Raw genomic sequence first — 18,994 nt, 5'->3', positions numbered from 1 at the left:
AGAAGAAAAAAAATGTTGATTTTGATTTTTTTTAAGAGTAGTGCTACGTAGTGCAAAACGAAACGCAAGATTACGATATATAACATACTTCTGTTTTAAAAAAGGAAGTACATTAAATTAAATTAAAAGGTAAACTTATGATGTAATGGTTTGAGAAAATGCAAAAGTAGTGGCTTATTCTTACAATTCGTGGGTGTCTTAATTCATAACAAAAAGCATTTCTTTTTTTAAAAAAGTCACACTAATTGGTAGAAAATCAATTTCATGATTATTTAGAACGATCAAATTTAATTTGATGTTGATTGAGCAAAGAAATTTAAGAACATATTGAAAGATAAAGAATGTATTTTGATTGAATACTTAATTAAAAATAAATTACTATTAATTAGATTTTAATTTAATGACCAACTCATTACTTTGTGAAATAATAATGAGACTTTATAAAAACTTAAAAATTTAAATTCAGATTTAATTTAATATATGTACATATATATTTGGTTAGACGACAATTTAGTATGCAGTACACACCTAGACATTTCATCGACATGTAATGCAAGATCAGATTCCATGATAAATTTGGTCATACTCATAAGTAATATTGAAACTTAATAGCTTTTGGTAGCTTCCACATAACATGCTTCCCGTTGGAGTGATATAAATATGTGAATCCATGATAGTAAGTACCACTAAGGAATATATTAGTTAATTCTAGGGAAAGTGAAAATAGCAACTAAGATGAGAACTGAACCTCTCATCCTCAATCACATACCAAATATGTTATTTTATGAATGCATATTATGGGGAATATTTCCTTTCCTTCATTTGGTAGTATATATCACCTCCCACTCACTCAGTCACTTCCATCATGTGTTTTAGCTTTTGCTCAATTCAGGTGAATATGTCACCTATATACATGCCTAACTTTGAGCTGCTAAGCTGTGTACATTATTTGCATATTCCCTGTTGCTTTTGACATATTCAATCCCTAATCACTTATACTATACCATTGTTGTTGCTTTTCTCTTCTGATTGTGATCCTTTACACCTCAACACTATTTCAACTGCATCAGATTCATTTGAAGACACCAATGGAGTCATCTTCATCTCTTTGCTTTTACCCCATATAACCGCATATAAGCCACATACAATCAACACTGCTCCAATGATGCTGAAATTAACAAAACCAATAAGTTATAGTTTAAGCAAACCATATTTGACATATGGATATGTATAGGGGAACAATTAAGATATAAAGCAATAAAAAAATAACGGAATTTCTGTTGAAGTCAATGTTAATTCATATTTAAATCAACATGTTAAAATCTAATGTGATCGACGTTGGTGTCTGTGTTGCCTTATTTACACGAAACAGGCACACTATATTGTGAGAATAACAAGAAAATCCTGAGCTGATTTACGTACCTTCCAAGGTATAGGTTCTCGTTCAATAAAGGAGAACAAACAAAGGCCAAAATCACAAGAACCAGAGGACTGAAAATAGAGACAAACAATGGACCTCTCATTTGGACACACCATGACATTACAACCACCACCAGTCCAGAAACCAATGTACCCTACACCAGTCAATTCACATGATTATTTATCTTTATAGATTTAGTAATCAATTATAATGATAATGTTAAAAGTCACACATTAATATACAGCATACCGCATAAACAACAGTTAGGAGCCTAATATTCCAACCCAGCCTCCACTGGCTCAAATCTCTTTCAATGCAAAGAGCAAACACAATGGATAGCACTGATGCCCAAAATGACATCAATGCAGTGCTTGTGTAATGATTCTGGTAGCTTTGAGTCATTTTTTTCTGAGACACATTAGTTCAAGATTAATTAAACCAAACATTGCAGCATATAGAAGGACTAAAACTAAACAAAAGATTAATTAGTTGCTGAACCTGCAAATTAAACTGACCTGAATAATAAGCCATAATGCATAAGATATGCTTCCGGCTAGAGCGCAGAGAGCACCCAAAAGGTTCTTACCGGTGCTAGTACCGTGTGGATGCGCGCCGTTTTGGTGATGCAAAAGGTGTACATGGTGGAAGGAACCAATTTTAATTTCCATGCCTTTAACCAGAGTCAGTACCATTGCCCCTCCAATTCCAATTATTGTTCCCACTATCTTAGCCTTCCCTGCTACCGTATTCAAATTTAAACTTTCCAATCTGTTGAAAATAGAGAAATTAATTAAAATTTAAACTCTTTGATGAATATGAAGTAAAAGCACTTTACTTACCCGAAGCAAGCAGCCATGATAAAGGTTATGGCTGGTGTAAGGTTGGACATGGCGGATGCAAACGTTACCGAAGTTAAAGCTAGAGACTCTAAGTAGAAGTTTTGAGATAATGCTCCTCTGCATAATCAAATCAATGAAATGAATATCAGGTTACATGAAAGAAATTAATGCAGGTATGGATGCTTCTAAATTTGGTTCATAATAAATTGAAAGGAGCATCAATTAAGTGATATATAATAAAGGAACATATCAATAAACATGACTCTACATACCCAAATAAACCACACAGAAAAGACTGAAACAGCACCATCCATGTCATCTTGCTCCTGTTCTTCCTGCAAACATTCATGGAGTACAACATAAAGCATATCCGTTGAATCTATATCATGAATTGAAATTATTATTAATTGAAGAAGGAACAAACCTTTCAAGGATGAGAGCAAGTGGAGCTATGAAAGCAGTGGCGAATATAAAGCGGTAGGCAATAACCACTCTCAAGTTCATGCCATCATTTACAGCGAGCTTGTAGAGCACATTCACCCCAGCAAATACTATCTGCACCGCCACCATTAGCAAGGTTGGCTTCAAACCCTGCATCACATTGCCAATGTTCTTCATCTTTAGTCAGTTTCACCTGTCACCACACTCTGAATATGGGCTTAAGTTTCACTTAAGAAGACTGTGTGATCGTGAATGAGAGATAGAGAAACTGAGTGGAGTGCTAGAATCATAATAAGGCACTACAATAGAGGAAATGCAAGGGTATTTATTTTTGTGCAAGTAGTGATACTTTTAAAGTGGATTCTTCCATCACGTTATAAGTTCATAAGTTCACATAAAACAAAATAATTTAATACTTTAAGGTAAGAGCATCTCCAATGCATGGTTGCTTATTGGGTTGCTTAAATGCTATTCTGGTGGGCCCAGACTGCCACATGAGATTTAAGCAACTCATAAGCAACCCATGCATAATTCACTCCAGTGCATGGTTGCTTATTTTACTTTTAGTTGGACCCCACTGTACCTCATATGTTTATATTTTTTATTTCCAACTAAGCATGACTTAAATTTAAATATTAATTAATATTTATAACAATATAAATATATTTAAAATTCGAAGGCTCAAAGGTCGGCGGTAGCTGAATCAGAGGCTCAAAGGCTCATAGGTTCAGAGGAGATCCTCTCCATTTTTGTGTAATTCTTTTGATTTGTTTAAAAAATGTGTATTTTAATTTAATCTGTGTTCATCTCCCTTCCCCTTCTGTAATATATTTCTGAAATTTTGGATTGTTGTTGAAATTTCTGAAATTTAAATCTCTTTTCTGGGTTTCCTTGTATTGTTTGATATGCTTGTTCATTGATCTGTTCTTCCCTCTTCTTTTAACGATTATTCTGTTGTTGCTGTTGCTGAATGGAAAGAGAAAAAGCAATTTTTTAATGGCTGCAACAAGTTAAGGAGCGTTGCTTATTTAAGCAACGTTGCTTAGCTTTGAGCTGTTAGCAACGCCACCTCAGCAAGCTCCAATTGGGAGAAAAATAAGGAACGCAGATTAACTTAAGGAACCAGGTTAAGCAACCCCCATTGGAGTTGCTCTAAGTCCGTAAAGTTTCAAAAAAAAAAAGGTAAGTCAGTAAACACTGTGTGTCCCGATTCAAAGTTGGGAAATTCATTGAGATTAAACTATAAAGAATAGTGAATTTATTAGGGGTACAGATGGCCATGTTAACCCAACAAAACCGCCCAACCCAACTCAATTCAATGGTAAAAATACGGGTTGAATTGGGTAAACGGATCTATCAGATATATTTTATTACAATTCAATCATCTTTAGATCGAATGTCGGATTTCATAATAATCCATTCAACCTAACCCAAAATCCAATCATATAATAATAATATACTATTTAATATATATTTTTAATAATTTTAATTTTTACTTAACCTACTACTTAATGAAAAATCTGAAAAACCTAATTTATTCACTCACAATCTTAAAGTCTAGAGTGGTTTTTAGGAGACTTGAAGACTAATTTGTTTGTAATTATTTGTTATATTTAAAGACTAAGAGTATTTGTTTAGTTATGTGTTGTTGTATGAATGTCTGTAGACGGTAATTATGAGCATATGATGTAATTGCATGTTGGAGACTTGAAGTACTTGTTTTTTAGATTTATTATTATTTTAATATAGCGATTCAATCAACCCATCAAAACCAACCGAAGATTGTCGGATTGGGTTGGTTCGAGTCCGTAGGTGAATTTCACGAAACTCAACTCACTCCAAACAGTTTTAATAAGTTCGGATCATGATTAGCCTAAAAATTCATCCAACCCAACTCATATACAATTCTATAATTTATATGTATTGGGATACTAGTTGGGTACAATGTAAATGAAGATTCATAGTTATGTGCTAACATGCCTTTGCACATGTGCCAATTGATATACAAACACAATATTTATTTGTTCGCAGTTCGCACCTAATAATCACCACAAGAAAGTTGGAGATTAACTACCAAAAAATTCTTAAAACAAATTTTAGCAAAAAGTGTTTGGCTACAAACACTACTGTTTAGCTGCCAAAATGTTGGTACCATGAAATAAGTGGCTGATTGGCTGTTAAATATTTGGGCAGTAAATTTAATTTTGTTAGCTATTTAGCAGCCAAGTTATAGCAAAATTATGTCAACGTTTTTCCTTTCCTGGCTGTATTGCTAGAAAATTTCTAGCAAAAACCCAGGACCACAAGTGATTGCTAGTTAAAGTGTAAATGTTAATTTCTTTCTTATCAATTCCTAACTAATCTACAGTGATTGAGTACTAGGACTTTCATGGTTCAAAGTTCAAACAAAGAGCTGAACTGAACCGAAAGAGCAGTTTGGGAAAACAGAACCAGTTTCAACATTTTGATACTGAACCGAACCAATTTAAGAAAATATTTTCTGAGAGAACCGGTTCTTGTTTAAAAACTGAAAAAGAAAGAAAAATACTGAAAAAAATGAACATTATCATGTGCTAACACATGCATCAAACAAACAATTATCTTTAAAAGATTCTACAAGAGCATGATTCATAATCAAAGGAGATATATAATAAATACTTTTTAAAAAAAGGAGATATATAAATGAAGAAAAATACTAAAAAATCAGTCAGTACAACATCAACTCGCTGACACTTATACCTCTCCCCAGATTTGTAGTCACAAGCATGCATGACATGTCCACCAAATTCTTCCAAGCCTTCAAACTCAGACTCCACTTTCTCTGAATTCTTCCAAGCCTACCTCCCGCTAATGAAGTGAAGCAGGGATAAGAAGCGTTTACAGTTTACAGAACAGGAAAAAACCAAGTAGGCCAATCACACCATTGAATGGTAAAAAGGAAGTATACAATTAAAATGATAATTTAAGCTAACCATAAATTTCATTGATAGGTGTTTGAATTACTCAGTTTAGCTTCATTCATCAGGAGGCTCTGAATAGAAATCAGTATAGTATTGAGTTACTGAATGGTCCTATAAAGCTTAGCCACTAAATGTTAAGCATTGAAAGGTAAAGCAAATAAGAAGATTATGAATATTTTCTTGATGAGATTTAAGGCCTTCACTTAGCATCTCATGTTTAGTACATGCATAGAAAGAATGCAAATATTTGACCATGCATCTATTTATTTAAGCCAAGGAAAACTAAAAACCATTGATAAATGTGTGGTAATCATTGCAGTTGGAGTGATGTTTAAAATTTAATCCGAAAAAGAATATTTATAAGGATCATCCAGCTGCAATTGTACTTAACGGTCGTGGGCATGAATTATAATGGAATCCAATGGACTATATTGATGCATTAGAGGACTTTGAGGTCCAAGAGCTTGAATTTTTGGTAAAACAGAAATTTAAGAATTGACCCCATTTTTGTTTTGTCAACAAATTCAAATGCATTTGGTCTTTATGCAAATGGGCGAGTTGGACCAGGAATAGCAAACTAGAGCCCAAGATATGGTTCTCATGAGCATGCATTCAACTACTTTTTAGGAGGGATAAAGATAGTTAATGGATAGAAGGGCAATGGAATAGAGAAAGCTTAGAGTTTTGAGGATAAGACCAAAGATTATGCAAAAAAAAATTCAATGATTCACTGATTTAACCAATGACTTATTAACTCCGTATATTGATGTGAGTCGACCACGAGTTTAATAACAATGTTCAAAAATTGTTAGTTCAGGAATTTTTTAAATTTTACACTTATGGGTAAAAAACAATCCCGTGATTATTAATGAATATCAAATTTAATTTGATCTTTGATTGAACGTAGAAAATTAAGAACATATTGAAAAATAAAGATCTTCTTTTGATTGAATACTTAATTAAAATTATAATTACTATTAATTAGATTTTAATTCAATATGAAAGATTAAGACATCTCCCAGTATGCCGAACTCATAAACTTTGTGAAATAATAATGAGACTTCATAAAACTTAAAAATGGAAATTCAGGTTTAATACATATACATACATATTTGGTTAAACGACAGTTTAGCACACACCTAGACTAGACATGCAAGATCAGATTCCATGATAAATTTGGTCATAACTATTGAAACTACCTAGCTTTCGTGCTTGCACCAAACATGCTTCCCGTTGGAGCTATGTTGATTGTGATATAAGCATGTGAATGCAAGACAGTAAATGCCACTAAGAAATATATTAGTAAATTTTAGGGACAGTGAAATTAACAACTAAGATGAGAACTGCACCCCTCATCCTCAATCACACTCCAACTGTTAATTATACTGTCTAAGCTTTCTAAAAATGCATCATGGGGCATATTCCTTCATTTGGTAGTATTAACACCCACACACACACTAGGCCAATTTCTTTTTTTGGATATTTCTTGGCCACTTTCATTATGTGCTTTAACTCCTTGCTGAAATCAGGTGAATCAGTAAATGCCAACTATATTTATGCCTTATGGGTGGAAATAGATGAAGTAGCCACTTGACTTTATGCATGTACATACATACACGAATGAGTGTCACTATCAATCTCTATCAGCAGAAGTTAGAGAGTTGAATTATTCAGGCACTATATTACTAAGACTTTATTCTTTTTCTTGATTGTGGACATGTGCAGTACTTAGCTCTTCATGTCCATCTGCTGGTAAATCTTCATCATCCCTAATCACTTGTATACCAATATTCTTGTTGCTTTTCTCTTCTGGTCCTGTAGATCTCAAGACTATTTCAACCGTATCCGATTCATTAGAAGACACCAATGGACTTATCTTCATCTCTTTGCTTTTACCCCATATAACCGCATATAAGCCACAGACAATCAACACTGCTCCAATGATGCTGAAATTAAGTAACAAATATTCTTGAAACTAAATGGATTAATGCTGAAATTAACTCCAATGATTAAAATTTCAGAGCTACATACTTGTATGTGAACAATTAAGCTATATATAAAAAGCAATACAAAACATCATAAGCATGGTACTCTATGAGACTATATTGTGAAAATAACAAGAAAAACCTAGATACGTAACAGAAGATTGAACAGAGAGTGTTTGAGAATGTAATTTCTTATTCTGAATGAATCAATAGTACACTTCAACTATATATAGCACTAAGCTAAGTAACTGCTTTGACTAATTGTGAAACTAATAACAGAACGAGTAAAACTAACAACTGCTGGCAAAACAGAATAAGAAATGTACTAACTTCTAATAATACGTACCTTCCAAGGTATATGTTCTCGTTCAATAGCGGAGAACAAGCGAAGGCCAAAATCACAAGCCCCAGGGGATTGAAAACAGATACATACAACGGGCCTCTCATTTGGATACACCATGAAAGTACAACCACCACCAGTCCAGAAACCACTATACCCTACACCAGTACAATTCATATATAATTATGATGATTGCTTAAAGTCAGCATTATATTAATATAATTATTAAGCGAATAGCATACCGCATAAGCAACAGTTAATAATCTAACATTCCAACCCAGCCTCCACTGACTCCAATCCCTCTCAGTGCAAAGAGCAAACACAATGGATATCACTGATGCCCAAAACGATATCAACGTGGTGGTTGTGTAATGACTCTGGTACTTGTCAGTTATCTTTTTCTGAGACACATTAATTAAAAAGCAAATAAAACAAAACAATGGTTATTACTCGTTGTAGTAACAATACATACAAAAAATACAAAGGAACTAACTCATCACAAAATAAAAGATTAAACTGACCTGAATTATGAGCCACAATGAGAAAGCGATGTTACTGGCTAGGTTGAAAAGAGCACCCAAGAGGTTCTTACCGGTACCACCGGTATTAGCGTGAGGGTGCGCACCGTTTTGGTGATGCAAAAGATGTACGTGGGAGGACCCCATTTTGATTTCCATGCCTTTAACCAAAGTCAGTACCATTGCCCCAGTAATTCCAGTTACTGTACCCACTATCTTAGCTTTACCTGCTGCCGTTTTCAAATTGACTTTTTCCAATCTGAGGACATGTTAAATGAGGAATATTCTCTTTAATATGAAGAATTTTTTTGTACAAGATACACAAATGAATATGGTTGGGTCAGAGGATGAAAATGAGGTAAGTAATCATACAAAAAATACTCCACTAAGTTAAAAGACATAAACTTTGTTATTGAAACTTCCATTCAAATAATTTTGTGATCTTATAATTGTTTGGTAAAGAAATTGATCCAAAAGGGTATTATAAAATTTTCTGAAAGTCATTTGATACCTGGATTACACTAGCAGTCCATCTAATTTTTCCACTTGATAGACAAATCCGAGGAAAAGAGAGCATTAGTTTTTTTTTTTTTTGGTAAATAAGAGAGCATTAGTTTGAATTAGAAGAAGTTGAAAATAGAATTTTAGTAAAGTAAAATTAAAGCAATGGTTATTTACCCGAAGGAAGCGGCCATGATAAAGGTTATAGCGGATCCAAGGTTGGACATGGCGGATGCAAACGTTACCGAAGTTAAAACCAGGGACTCTAAGTAGAAATTTTGAGTTAATACTCCTCTGCATAATCAAATCAAATCAAATCAAAGTTAACCTCAGTGTCACTTTAACGAAGTAATAGATAACATGTCTTATCTATGATCTTTTGGATGTGGACCAAATTAGAGCAGCTATCAGAGCTTATCTAGTGTTTTTTAGTAGATAAGTTCCAATATGTGCTTTTCAGTTTGTGTCCAAACAGACTCCTAGTACTTTAAGATATGTTATGAAGTTAGCATTAAAAAGTTAAATGCGATTAATGGAGATCTCCAAAATTAGATTTATGACATGTGATGTGATAGGAAATTTTAACTAGAATCTTAAAAAAATTAAACTAAGATCTTACTTCATAGTTAACACCACAACTTCACTCCCATCCAGAGAGAGATAGGAATACAAGAGAGAGCAATGAGTCATATAATATGTGATGTGATAGTAAAAACATAAAGAGATAAGAAGAGAAAGTGGGTGGAAGTGAGATAGAAGAGAAGCTGAGTGTGAATGTATCAAATCTGTAGATATTACTTTATCTAATCAGTACATGGTTTTGTTTAGATGTTGTATGCTTGAACTTTGGAACAGAAATCTAACTCAAACTTTGCAAATATATGTGGCAATATATGTACGAGTGAAAGAAGAAAGATTGAGTTGAATAATTCACAAATGAATAACAGGATACGTGAAAGAAATTAATGCAAGTACTGGTGCTTCAAAATTCGTTCCAAACTAAATTGAAGAGCATCAATCAAATGATGATATACAATAAAGGAGCATATCAATAAACATGACACTACATACATACCCAAATAAAGCGCACAGAAATAACTGAAACAGCACATTCCAAGTCATCTTTGACCTCTTCTTCCTGTTAACATTCATGGATGACAAAAATCATATCAGCTGGATATATCTATGTTATGGGGTGTTTTAATATTGCTATGGCTTCTCATTTTTCTACAACTAGCAATGAAAAGACACGCTCTTCAAAGGATTTTTCTCAAATAATCTTATTAATTGAAGATTGAATTAACCTTTCAAGAATGAGCGCAAGTGGAGCTATAGAAGCTGTAGCGAATACATAGCGGTAGGCAATAACCACCCTCAAGCTCATGCCATCGTTTATGGCCAGCTTGTACAGTACATTTGCCCCAACATATGATACCTGCACTGCTACCATTAGCATCATTGGCTTCAAACCCTGCACCACATTGCCAATCTTCTTCATCTTTAGTAAGTGTCACAGGTTACCACTACCACTGGTCACACCAACGTCCAACTCTGAAAATGGGCTTAAATTTCACATAAGACAGTGTGATAGTGGTGAATGAGAGATAGAGAAACTGAGTGCTAGAGCTATATATAATAAGATTCAGGTTACTTTAGTGCGTGCTAACGTCATCTTGTATGAGTGCAACTGATATCCAAAATTAGCCTGTATTTGTTTGCACCGTTTAATGTTGCACTTTCTCTACAACTATTAATTATAATGATAGTGTGATAAGGAAAAAAACAGAAATATAATATGACAGTGAAATAAAACTAAAGCAGAGATATTAAACGAGTTAAAACACTAACTTTTCAAAAAAAGTTGTCTACCTTACATCCATTTTTTTTAGAGTAGCCAAGCATATGTCTTAGAAAGATCAGAATCTCTAACAAATAGTAGCAACAACCTTAATGGACATGCAACTAGACTACAAGCATTCTTGCATAGAAAAAAGAAACATTACCTGAGACATCAATAAAGTATCTAATCAAATACAAGAGTAGAAACTCAGGGCGTTGCCCAACAAAACAGACACATACTGCAAGTCCAAGCACCACTACATTAACAAAATCTCACTGTCCTCTTAATTGCAGTTACCAAATTTAAAATCAACTTCTGCTTCGGTGCCTTTCCCTAAGCCCATTTCCATTAGAATAAGGCACCTCCTCACGAGCACGGTAAGGAGGTGGTGACCTGCTGTAGCTGCGACCATGAGGTGAAACACTGCGGCGTCTAGGGGACCGGCCATGCGGACTAACTTAATTTGTTTGTTTCTCAAGTCACCATATGGCTAGATTTTTTTTAAATACAAAAGTTTCATAATATGATGAGAAACAGTCTACTCAATGGGGACAAAGATACCCAAGCTGATATGAATACTTCCAGAACACCTCCTCTGGTAGTCATGGCAGTATAAAGTAAATGCAGAACACCCACCAAATACAAACAGAACACAAACACCGACCAAACTCCAGCATCCACCAATGCAAGGACAAATATTTGAAACCTCCAAACTGGCACAAAGATTCTGAAAAAGAAAACATGCTGTAATTGCATGACACCAAAAACGTGAGTCTCCCTCACTGAAGATCCAACTGAACCAATACTACAATAGTGCTACCCATGACCAAGAAGCCCACACCACCAAAATACACTAATTGAACAAGACACTCAATTCACATAGTGCATTCCTTATAATTAACCTCCAAACGCAACACCAAAGATGACCATTTACACCCAACTCTGAACCACAAGATCATGTGCTATAAAACTTTCAACGGTTTTTTTAACATACAGGGGGGTTAAGATACACCAAAAATCTGTGTCCCATAGACGTCGCAATCTAAGGGTCTAAGTATCAAGACCGTTTATTTTTCCAAGATTTTAAATAAAAGTTCATAAAGCAGCCCAATGCCATTTGCATCATCCCAAGGTATTTTCAAACCTCAAGAGAGAATACAATTGTGTATCGACTAATAATCACTAATTATTTTTAATTTTGATACATTCACACTCCAACTCCATTTACTTTTCCATCCTCTTTTCACCCACTTTCTCTTCATATCTCTCTCTTCCATTCCTAACACATCACTCATTTCTCGATCTTCTATTCCAATTTCTCTCTGTTTTAGATGAATTTAGGGTGTGAACAGATTTTTTTCCTTTTCTAAATGTGAAAATGAGACAATTTCACCTAGTAAAGGAGAAACCACATTGAGAGAGTAGAGTCCCAATGGAGAAGAAGTTCTTTTTTCTTGGAAGAAGAAAACAATCTTATTCATGAAAACTTGGGAACTCCCAAGAAGTCCCCATGGTGGTGGAGTCATGACCGCAACCAGGGAAGGTGGTGCTAGGATTTGAGTAAGAAGAAGGGGAGGAGAATGGACCCAATCTGACGAACTTTTTTTTTGAAAGGACCAAAACTGATGCAAAAAGTCTATGTGGACAACCCTACTAGGCAGGCTTACCATGTAGGCTGGAGAACATCACAAGGACTTATTCAAATTAAAAAAAATGCTTGAGGGACTAGTAACGTTGCAAAATTTTGAGGGGCCAATTTAGATTTCACCCTATATACAGGGACTAAAAATATATTTAATCCTAAAATATACTAAATATATTGTGAAATATCAGTGCATGCAGTTAAATAATATTATAATACCATAAATATAAGATTTGTGGATTTTTCTCTCTCTAACTCTTCCTTATTATTACATAATATTTCACATTATCACTTAACTCTCCTTTTTCTTTCCATCTCTTCCTAATATAGGTGTTTATTAACATTTTATGATTGAAAAGGATGCCAATATTTCCACTGTACTATCTAACTCTATCGGCATAAATTAAGACTAAACAGAGTTGAATATTCAGGCATTACTAGCTAGAACTTTATTCTTTTCCTTGATTGTGGACATGTGCACTTTGCTCTTCATGTCCATCTGCTGATGAATCTTCATCAACCCTAATCACTTGTCTACCATTGCTGTTACTTTTCTCTTCTGATCCTGTACACCTCAACACTATTTTGACTGTATTGGATTCATTTGAAGACACCAATGGTCTCTTCTGATCCATGATCTCTTTGCTTTTACCCCATATAACCGCATATAAGCCACATACAATCAACAATGATCCAATGATGCTGAAATTAATAAAAAATATCTTAATTTGAAAGCACAGCAATAAATTAAATGGATAATGTCAACCCTCCATTTGTAGGTGAACATCTAATTTATGAAGCAATACAAAATATGAAGTATTGTACTATATATTGTGAGAATAACTAGAAATTTCGAGACACGTACCTTCCAAGGTACAGCTTCTCATTCAATATCGTAGAACCAGCGAAGGCTAAAATCACAAGCGGCAGAGGATTGAAAACAGAGACAAAAAAACGGGCCTCTCATCTGGACACACCATGACATTACAACCACAACCAGTCCAGAAATCACTGCACCCTACACCACGCAATTCACATCATTTTTTCCTTTATAGAATTAATAATCCATATTGATATATTTTTCCACATTATCTTTATTACACCAATTTTTATATTATTTTCTAGATTAAAAAAAGAAGAAAACACACATTTCAATACAACACGTTTATCTTCGTTTTCAGAAAAGTTCAAATAAAAGGTGTGCAAAAGAAAAAAAGCCATAGAATAGTATTATATATAAATTTACTTAGTACCATACATAATTAATGGAATTTGGATCCTCTACTGCCTCTGCAGTCTCTGCAGCAGACAACTAACCATAATTTTAATAATTTAATAATCTTTATTCTTAGACTGATCTTAACCATTAATTGAAAAAAGCAATGTCTATGATTATGCAGGAAGGAGCTGCAGAAAATATCTGCTGTAGAGGATTCAAATTCATCAAGCAGATGCATGGATGATATGTATTATAATAATTATAATTATTAAGCGAGTAGCATACCGCATAAGCAACAGTTAGGAGTCTAATATTCCAACCCAACCTCCACTCACTCCAATCTCTCTTAATGCAAAGAGCAAACACAATGGATAGCACTGAAGCCCAAAACGAAATTAACGCGGTGCTTGTGTAATGACTCTGGTACCTTTTAGTCATCTTTTTCTGAGACACATTAATTCAAGATCAAAGAGTTAATAAGTAGATATTGTTTTTTTTTTATGTTAAATAAATATTGCTTATTAAAAATTGTTGTAGTAATAATACATGCAAAGAACAGCCACATAATAGAAAGGAACTAATTATCACAAAACAAAAGATTAGTTGCTAAACCAAATTAAACAGACCTGAACTATGAGCCACAATGCATAAGAGGTGCAATAGGCTAGGCTGCAAAGAGCACCCAAGAGGTTATCACCGGTACTAGCGTGTGGGTGCGTGCCGTTTTGGTGATGCAAAATGTTAATGTGGAAGGACCCTATCTTGATTTCCTTGCCTCTAACCAAAGTCAGTACCATTGCCCCACCAATTCCAGTTATTGTACCCACTATCTTAGCCTTCCCTGCTGTCGTTTTTAGATTTATTTTTTCCAATCTGACAAATGTTGAATAAGGAAAATGAATTCTCTTTAATATTAAGAATTTTTTTGTACAAGATACACGAACGAATATGAATGAAGATTGTGTAAATACTAAATAGTCTTTAAACAGTAATATTATTGAAACATCCATTCATTTATTTTTGTGATCTTATAATTGTAGGGATTGGCTAAATTACTCAAGTGACCACATCCTAAATGGGCCAATGATGTTAAGATAAGTGAATTTATTTAATAAATAATTCTATTGATCCAATAGGATGAGATTAAGTTACCCACATGAGTGATTTAGACAAAACATAAATATGAAATAGATCCAAAAAAGTATTAAAACAAAAGGGGAACTTTTCTGAAAGTCATTTATGTACCTGGATTACACTAGCAGTCCATTTAATTTTCCACTTGACAAATCCGGGGTAAAAAAGAGAATTAGTTTGTATTGAAACAAGTTGAAAACAGAATGTTAGTAAAGTAAAAGCAATGGTAACTTACCTGAAGGAAACAGCTATGATAAGGGTTATGGCTGGTGCAAGGTTGGACATGGAAGTTGCAAACGTTACCGAAGTTAAAGCCAAACCCTCTAGGTAAAAAATTTGAGATGCTCCTCTGCATAATCAAATCAAAATTTAGCTCCATGTCACTTTAAATGAAGTAATAGACGACAAATCTTTTTTTAATAAGCCAAACATGAATAAAAAGAAGCACAGTGGGACCGGTTATGTAATGTGTAGTTGTGTACCCAGCACAAAAACACAATAACTGAACCTTCAATTCAAGTATAAATCCAAAGATGGACTACCCTGCAATTACAATAAGCCACTTGATGACAGCAGCAGCCCACCCCTAGTAAAAGGTTCTGACTCCCATTCATTAAAAAGTTAATTGAACTTCTTCACTTAGAAAGCAGATAAAAACATCATAGGTTCCATAGACCACTCAAATAAAGAAAACGAAAACTCCCTTAGTTTCGCTATCAACCAACACCAAGATCTAAAAATAATCAAATCCACAACATTTGCTTCCTCCTCATGAAATAAAAAACTATTTCTAAGAATCCATAGGGACCAAACCACTGCAACCCAAACTGTCTGCCAAGCTAACTTGTTTTCCTCACTCAATGAGCCAATGAGAAACAGCATATGCAGGTAATGAAGTTTGAAAACCCAGCCACTTGTAACAGATGATCCATATAATTGAAGAAATCAAACACATCAATAGAAGATGACTTGTGGTTTCTTCCTCAATATGACAAAATGAACATAAGCATTCTAATTCAGAATTGATTATATTTTCCTTTCTCAAATTAGTCTTCATTTGAATCCTATCCAACATAACATGCCAAACAAAAGCATTGACCTTGGATGGAGCCACGACCTTCCATAGATTTCTGAAAAGAGCTTTGTCAATTTGGCAATCTCAATCATGAATCACAACATATGCCAATTTTACAGAATTACTCCCTGTTGCATTTGCATTCCAACACCACATACCCTCAACCTCGTGCTTCAAGTGAATTTATTTTATATCCCACATCAAACTTGCATACAATTGTTTCTCCCATTCAAACAACAGTGTTCTCCATTTAAATTCTCAGACCCAAGCTCCCGCCACCCATTTATCAAATCTCACTCACTATATGATGTTGTTGATCGGAAATATCCTACAATCTCTTGTATTATATTTTTAATCTCTCTTCCCTACCCATGCGTCATGCCAAAACTTCACCTTTTCCCCATACCCAATTTTCTTTCCAATGTTGTTCTCAAACCAGCTACACCCCCCCCCCCCCCTCACTCCCACATGCACTCCCCACATCCCTCCACCAAAATGACCCGTTTTTTAAGTCTCATTCCTGGCCACCCTCAACAGCAACCACATATTTAGCTTTTAATACCCTGCGTCCTGTACCATAATATATCTTGTTCACTAACTAACCCCCATCTCCATTTCCCAAGAAACGCTTTATTAAATATCTCCAAATCCCTAATTCCCAGCCCCCTAGTTTCTTTTGAACAGCACACACTATCCCATTTAACCCAAGCTCCTCATCCCCTCCCCATAAGAACCTACTTTGGATCGCTTATGAACTTTAGCAACACATTTAGGACTTTTGAAGAAAGAAATAAAAACCAAGAGTAAGGAAGATAACGATTTAATAAGGCAGATACGCCCCCGAAAGAGTGAGACTTTTGCTTCCAAGAGGACAATTTATTCTTATTTGCTTCGAAGACGGCATATCTTATACAATGCTAAGATTATATGTAAGACAACTTATTTAGAAGATGTACTAAATTAGTTATGAGTATATAAACTAGGAGTGTGAAAGAAGAAAGATTGAGTTGAGTACTTTGCAAATGAATATCAAGATACGTGAAAGAAATTAATGCAAGTATCAGTGCTTCTAAATTTGATCCATAAGGAGCATCAATGAAATGATATATATAAAGGAACATGACATTAATTACATACCCAAATAAACCGCATAGAAATGACTGAAACAGCACTGTCCAATTCATCTTTGCCCTCTTCTTCCTGATAACGTAATTCATGGACAACCAAAAGCATATCAGTTGGAGCCATAACTAATGCAGTTATTATCAATTGAAGAAGGAACGAACCATTCAATGATGAGAGCAAGTGGAGCTATGAAAGCTGTAGCAAATACATTTCTGTAGGCAGTAAGCACCGTTAAGCTCATGCCATCGTCTGCGGCGAGCTTTAGCAGCACATACAGCCCAGTAAATGCTATTTGCACCACCACCATTAGCAACGTTGGCTTCAACCCCTGCACCACATTGCCAATGTCCTTCATTTTTAGTCAGTGACACCACTGCGACTGGCCAAGGCAACGTCCCACTCTAAAAATGGGATTAAATTTCACTTAAAAAGACAGTGTGATACTATAGTGAATGAGGAATAGAAAAACTGAAATTTATGCAAGCACTAACTTTTAAAGAAAGGTTGTATTGGCTAGAATTTAAAAACAAAAATTTATTTGTTTGTTTGTTTCTCTAGTCACCCTTTGTCTATAATTTTTTTTAAAAAAAATTGTTAGTTTGTTTCTCAAGTCACCCTTTGGCTAGAATTTGAAAACTAAACAGATATTTTATACATAACACCGAAACATTCCTCATCCAAGAGACATAGCAGTGAAAAGTACAAAACTTACACTCACAAGTCACAATACTAAAACAGAACACAAACATCTTCCAACCACTACAAAAAAATATCTTGAACATAATCAAAAGAAAAGGCTACAAAATGGAAAATATCAATTTAACATTTGAATCATGTTTCTAATAGAAAGTATTATCTTTCTTCTAAGACATTTTCTGCACTAACTTACTTGTCCAACACGGCAACACCATATCATGAATAATATGACTCTCCTTGTTATCACCAAATAATAGCCTTGTTTCTTCAAAATTTCAGGCTGAAACATAGAAGAACAATAAAAAATTCAGACTGCAACATAGAAGTGTCTGTTTGGTTTTCAGTTAAGAAGTCTGTTTGAAGCATTGGAATTCGATATCACGATTTCCAATGCACTTTCAGCCAGCGGAATGCACTTGTTGGGTTGAGTAAATATGTGAATGTGTTTTCACGTTCACCCAACTGAAAACCAAACAGTTACGAAGAGAGTTTGCAACATTATTAACTTTTTAAGGTATCTAAGTAAACCATAAGTGCATGCAAGAAATTAAAATATATCTCCATTACTCTGGTTCTGCTCTGCATACATACAATCACTAAAAATGAAAGATCTGGGTGGTTCTGAAGTGTGCTTACTCAAATCCAACATGAAACGGTGCACAATCAGGTGTTCTGAACAAGATGAAGCAATTGCCGGAGGGGAATGAGAATCTGTTGCCGATCTCGTCGAGGGCTTCAACCTCCGTCATGTGGAGCGTTGTGAGTTGCCGGAGAAGTGACCGGGAAACACGTTGTGGTGGGAGAAGCGGAGGACCTCGGTAATTAATCGTGACCATTCATTACAAAAACTATTAAATCCAATGGTCAGAAATTCTCTTATACATGTGAAACAACTAAACACTAGTTCACCCTACAAAACACCCTACTCATGTCATGTGTTTCTCGAGAAAAGCTCATAGGAGGTCACTCATCTCATAATTCTCCTTCTCCAAGTCAAACACATTTAACCTTACAGTTTTTATAAGTTATGCTCTCAAAAAGAAGACTTGAGTTATTATGAGTGGTACTAATCAAATCTTATATGTCACTCGCAACGGTATAAGAAGACTAACACTTTGTTTGGTTGTGGAGAGTTAGAGCATCAACAACAAAGAAACTTTGTGAGTTTCTTTATGACATGTCATCTGAAGTAAAGTTTCTTAACTGTTGCAGAAAATTAAGTTTCTCCACGTGGCAAGCAACTTTGCTCCAAAGTTTCT

At 34.6% G+C, this 18,994-nt stretch overlaps 2 protein-coding genes and 1 pseudogene across 2 annotated transcripts; all 3 read right to left on the bottom strand.

Annotated features, from left to right (window-relative positions):
* Positions 1-679: 679 nt before the first annotated feature.
* On the bottom strand, positions 680-3,005 carry LOC130722396 (WAT1-related protein At1g68170-like). The gene is made up of 7 exons (XM_057573104.1): positions 2,684-3,005; positions 2,532-2,594; positions 2,260-2,376; positions 1,936-2,188; positions 1,670-1,828; positions 1,423-1,574; positions 680-1,168 (listed from the first exon to the last, which is right to left on the bottom strand). Exons 1-7 carry the CDS (start codon positions 2,875-2,877, stop codon positions 994-996), a joined length of 1,113 nt encoding a protein of 370 aa, XP_057429087.1. The 5' UTR covers positions 2,878-3,005; the 3' UTR covers positions 680-993.
* Positions 3,006-7,180: 4,175 nt separating this feature from the next.
* On the bottom strand, positions 7,181-11,336 carry LOC130726433 (WAT1-related protein At1g68170-like). Its single transcript, XM_057577696.1, has 7 exons — positions 10,309-11,336; positions 10,080-10,142; positions 9,182-9,298; positions 8,507-8,762; positions 8,228-8,386; positions 7,992-8,143; positions 7,181-7,606 (listed from the first exon to the last, which is right to left on the bottom strand). Exons 1-7 carry the CDS (start codon positions 10,500-10,502, stop codon positions 7,354-7,356), a joined length of 1,194 nt encoding a protein of 397 aa, XP_057433679.1. The 5' UTR covers positions 10,503-11,336; the 3' UTR covers positions 7,181-7,353.
* A 132-nt stretch (positions 11,337-11,468) lies between these two features.
* Positions 11,469-18,706, bottom strand: LOC130726434 (WAT1-related protein At1g68170-like; annotated as a pseudogene).
* Between the last annotated feature and the right edge of the window lie 288 nt (positions 18,707-18,994).

This window comes from Lotus japonicus, chromosome 6, assembly GCF_012489685.1.
Source record: "Lotus japonicus ecotype B-129 chromosome 6, LjGifu_v1.2".
Lineage (NCBI taxonomy): Eukaryota > Viridiplantae > Streptophyta > Magnoliopsida > Fabales > Fabaceae > Lotus > Lotus japonicus.
The sequence above is the reverse complement of the archived record's forward strand: the minus strand, read 5'-3'. Positions and strand labels throughout refer to the sequence as shown.

What these genes read in the sequence shown, in the direction of transcription:
- LOC130722396 (XM_057573104.1), bottom strand. Translation starts at nt 2,877, where the DNA reads ATGAAGAACATTGGCAATGTGATGCAGGGTTTGAAGCCAACCTTGCTA. An exon ending in ATCATGGCTGCTTGCTTCGG is followed by an intron (nt 2,189 to 2,259) that starts GTAAGTAAAGTG and finishes TATTTTCAACAG; the next exon opens with ATTGGAAAGTTTAAATTTGA. An exon ending in TCCTAACTGTTGTTTATGCG is followed by an intron (nt 1,575 to 1,669) that starts GTATGCTGTATA and finishes TGACTGGTGTAG; the next exon opens with GGTACATTGGTTTCTGGACT.
- LOC130726433 (XM_057577696.1), bottom strand. Translation starts at nt 10,502, where the DNA reads ATGAAGAAGATTGGCAATGTGGTGCAGGGTTTGAAGCCAATGATGCTA. An exon ending in TTTCTGTGCGCTTTATTTGG is followed by an intron (nt 9,299 to 10,079) that starts GTATGTATGTAG and finishes TTGATTATGCAG; the next exon opens with AGGAGTATTAACTCAAAATT. An exon ending in CATTGTGGCTCATAATTCAG is followed by an intron (nt 8,387 to 8,506) that starts GTCAGTTTAATC and finishes AATGTGTCTCAG; the next exon opens with AAAAAGATAACTGACAAGTA.